Below are 2,729 nucleotides of genomic sequence, written 5' to 3'. Positions count from 1 at the left end.
TGGCCTGCAAGAGCATAAACTGTGTACGGCAAAATCATCATCAAAACCATCACTCATTTGAACTACGTTATGACTTGATCTCTTCTTTGGAAGAGTACGTAGGCAACTTGAAACTTCAAAACTTCAAGTACAGTCACATCAAAATAAATAAATAAATGTTTCATTAAAGAAAGTCAATTTTATTACAAAAGAAAAGAAAAAAAAATACATATGTTACTATATATATACTCTCTACTCAAAAAAATTTAAAAAAAAAAAAAAAAAAAAAATTATACATGTTAAAGTGGGTTTGCCTACAAGACCCACGCCAATTCAAAGATACAGAAGTTGAAGTCCACAAAAGGAGAGACTCCCAAGGAATTTGGTGGGGCGCAAGACTTTGTCACCATGCCAAGTGGATTTTGATTGGTCGTGAGATGGTGGAAAAAGCAGGATGCTGATATGGCTTATAAAACTCTAAAACATCTTGTACCCACCGTTTTTCAATACCACTCTCACTTTCACTTTCTCTCTCTACAATTATCCCCACCCACTTCTTCCAGCAACCCAAAGTTTCCACATTGTTTTCTTCCCAACCGACCAATGTCAAGGTCCCCACGCAGGCATCACCCCAAGTCACCATCTTCTTCTCTCCTTCTGCTTTACTCTCTTCTCTCTCTTATCAATCGATGGAACCCACCCTTTCCCCTCAAACCTCAAATCTCTCCTCTCCTTCCCTAAACCAAAAATCACAGAGTTCCTCTCTCTCTCTGCATCCATCCATGGCGACGATCCAGAGCGTCAAGGCTAGGCAGATCTTCGACAGCCGTGGCAATCCCACCGTCGAGGTCGATATCATTCTATCAGATGGAACTTTGGCTAGAGCCGCTGTTCCAAGTGATGCATCCACTGGAGTTTACGAGGCCCTTGAGTTGCGCGATGGAGGCAAAGACTACCTCGGAAAGGGTGTATCGAAGGCTGTCAACAATGTTAACACAATCATTGGCCCCGCTTTGATCGGCAAGGACCCAAGCGAACAGACTGCTATTGACAACTTCATGGTTCAACAGATCGATGGAACTGTCAACGAGTGGGGTTGGTGCAAGCAAAAGCTTGGTGAAAATGCCATCTTGGCCGTGTCTCTTGCAGTCGCCAAGGCTGGTGCTAGCGTCAAGAAAGTTCCTCTCTACAAGCCTTTCTCTCAATTGGGTTGTTTCTAATTTTGTGAAGTAGATAAAAAAAACCTGAGAGATCTCTCGTGGAAAATTAGAGAGTAAAAATGTTGAGGATGAAGACCAAGATTACAGGGGTGTCACTGGCCGAGTTGAATGGAAGCTCAGGCGGCGGCGGAGCTGACTCGGGGCAGGGAGAGTGGGAGCTCAGACCAGGAGGAATGCTGGTTCAGAAACGGAATCCGAACTCTGATCGGAACTCGGTGCCTCCACCGACAATCCAGGCCCAGCTCTCGAAGTCCCTTCACACCACACCTCTCTCTCTCTCTCTCTCTCTCTCTCTCTGTCCTTTAAAAACTTGACCAGAGCAAAACCCACATCCCAGAATTCGAGTTCAAGCTCCAATGTCTAAGCACTCATCCCAGCCCGACCCGGAAACCATGCAGTTCTTCGAAGCTTTCAAAAAGTTCAGGCGTTTGAAGCCGTTGGAGCCGTCCCTGGGCGTTCTGGGATTCTTCTGTGCCAGTGTTTGCGTGATTCTGTGCTTCGTTTACTTGGATGACAGAGCTTTGGCCAAAGGGTTTCAGTTCCCCAGGCCAATCGGAGCAGTTTATGTGGCTGCAGAGTAACTGGCCGGGCAAGCACCGGAGGGTTGAGTTTCTGGAAGAAGAGGGTGGTGGGTGTGACGTGTTTGAAGGGGATTGGGTGTGGGACGAGGCGTATCCGCTGTATCAATCCAACGATTACCGGTTTGTGGATGAAGGGTTTAGGTGCTCGGAGAATGGCCGTCCTGATTTGTTTTACACCAAGTGGAGATGGCAACCCAGGCATTGCAACTTGCCCAGATTTGACGCGAAGTTGATGTTGAAAAAACTGCGTAACAAGCGGCTTGTTTTTGTTGGCGATTCGATCGGGAGAAACCAATGGGAATCACTCATGTGCATGCTCTCTTCTGCAGTTCCTAATGAGGATTCAATCTACGAAGTTAATGGAAAACCAATCACTAAGCACAAAGGGTTCTTGGTCTTCAAATTCAAGGATTTTAACTGCACTGTGGAGTACTACAGGTCTCCGTTTCTGGTGCTGCAGAGCCGTCCTCCTTCTGGAGCTTTGCAAAATGTCAGAACAACTCTGAAAGTGGATCAAATGAATTGGAATTCTGTAAAGTGGAGAGATGCCGATGTGTTAGTCTTCAACACGGGACACAGAAAGAAGAGAGACTGCAGAAATTAAGAGAGAAATTGAGAGAAAAGAAGCAACGTAAGACTAATCCCATTGCCGGCGATTTCGAATTGAGTCTTGCAGGGAAGGGGAACAAACCACAAACAACAATCAGAAGTAATTTTGTTTTGCAGGTAGGTGTCTTCTTGAACAAACTTTGGTCAGCAAAGAATCTATTATACGCTAGCAACCCCTGCGTTTCTCTATACCTGCAACAACAACACGAAGCAGTCCAAAAATGGCAGCACCCACATGTTTTCCTTCAGCCTAAATCTGAAGAAAACCAAAACACACAAGAGCTCCGCTCCCCGCTCCACCGACGAAGTTGCTCAGTCAGCGACGTGAGCTTGGAGGACC

General features: G+C 45.9%; 1 protein-coding gene and 1 pseudogene across 1 annotated transcript; both read left to right on the top strand.

Annotated features, from left to right (window-relative positions):
- Nucleotides 1-742: 742 nt before the first annotated feature.
- On the top strand, nucleotides 743-1,199 carry LOC137740715 (enolase 2-like). Its single transcript, XM_068480538.1, has one exon. It carries the CDS (start codon nucleotides 762-764, stop codon nucleotides 1,197-1,199), a length of 438 nt encoding a protein of 145 aa, XP_068336639.1. The 5' UTR covers nucleotides 743-761.
- A 261-nt stretch (nucleotides 1,200-1,460) lies between these two features.
- On the top strand, nucleotides 1,461-2,384 carry LOC137740714 (protein trichome birefringence-like 10; annotated as a pseudogene).
- Nucleotides 2,385-2,729: the final 345 nt, after the last annotated feature.

The sequence above is a fragment of the Pyrus communis genome, chromosome 7 (assembly GCF_963583255.1).
Source record: "Pyrus communis chromosome 7, drPyrComm1.1, whole genome shotgun sequence".
NCBI lineage: Eukaryota > Viridiplantae > Streptophyta > Magnoliopsida > Rosales > Rosaceae > Pyrus > Pyrus communis.
The sequence above is the reverse complement of the archived record's forward strand: the minus strand, read 5'-3'. Positions and strand labels throughout refer to the sequence as shown.

What these genes read in the sequence shown, in the direction of transcription:
- LOC137740715 (XM_068480538.1), top strand. Translation starts at nt 762, where the DNA reads ATGGCGACGATCCAGAGCGTCAAGGCTAGGCAGATCTTCGACAGCCGT.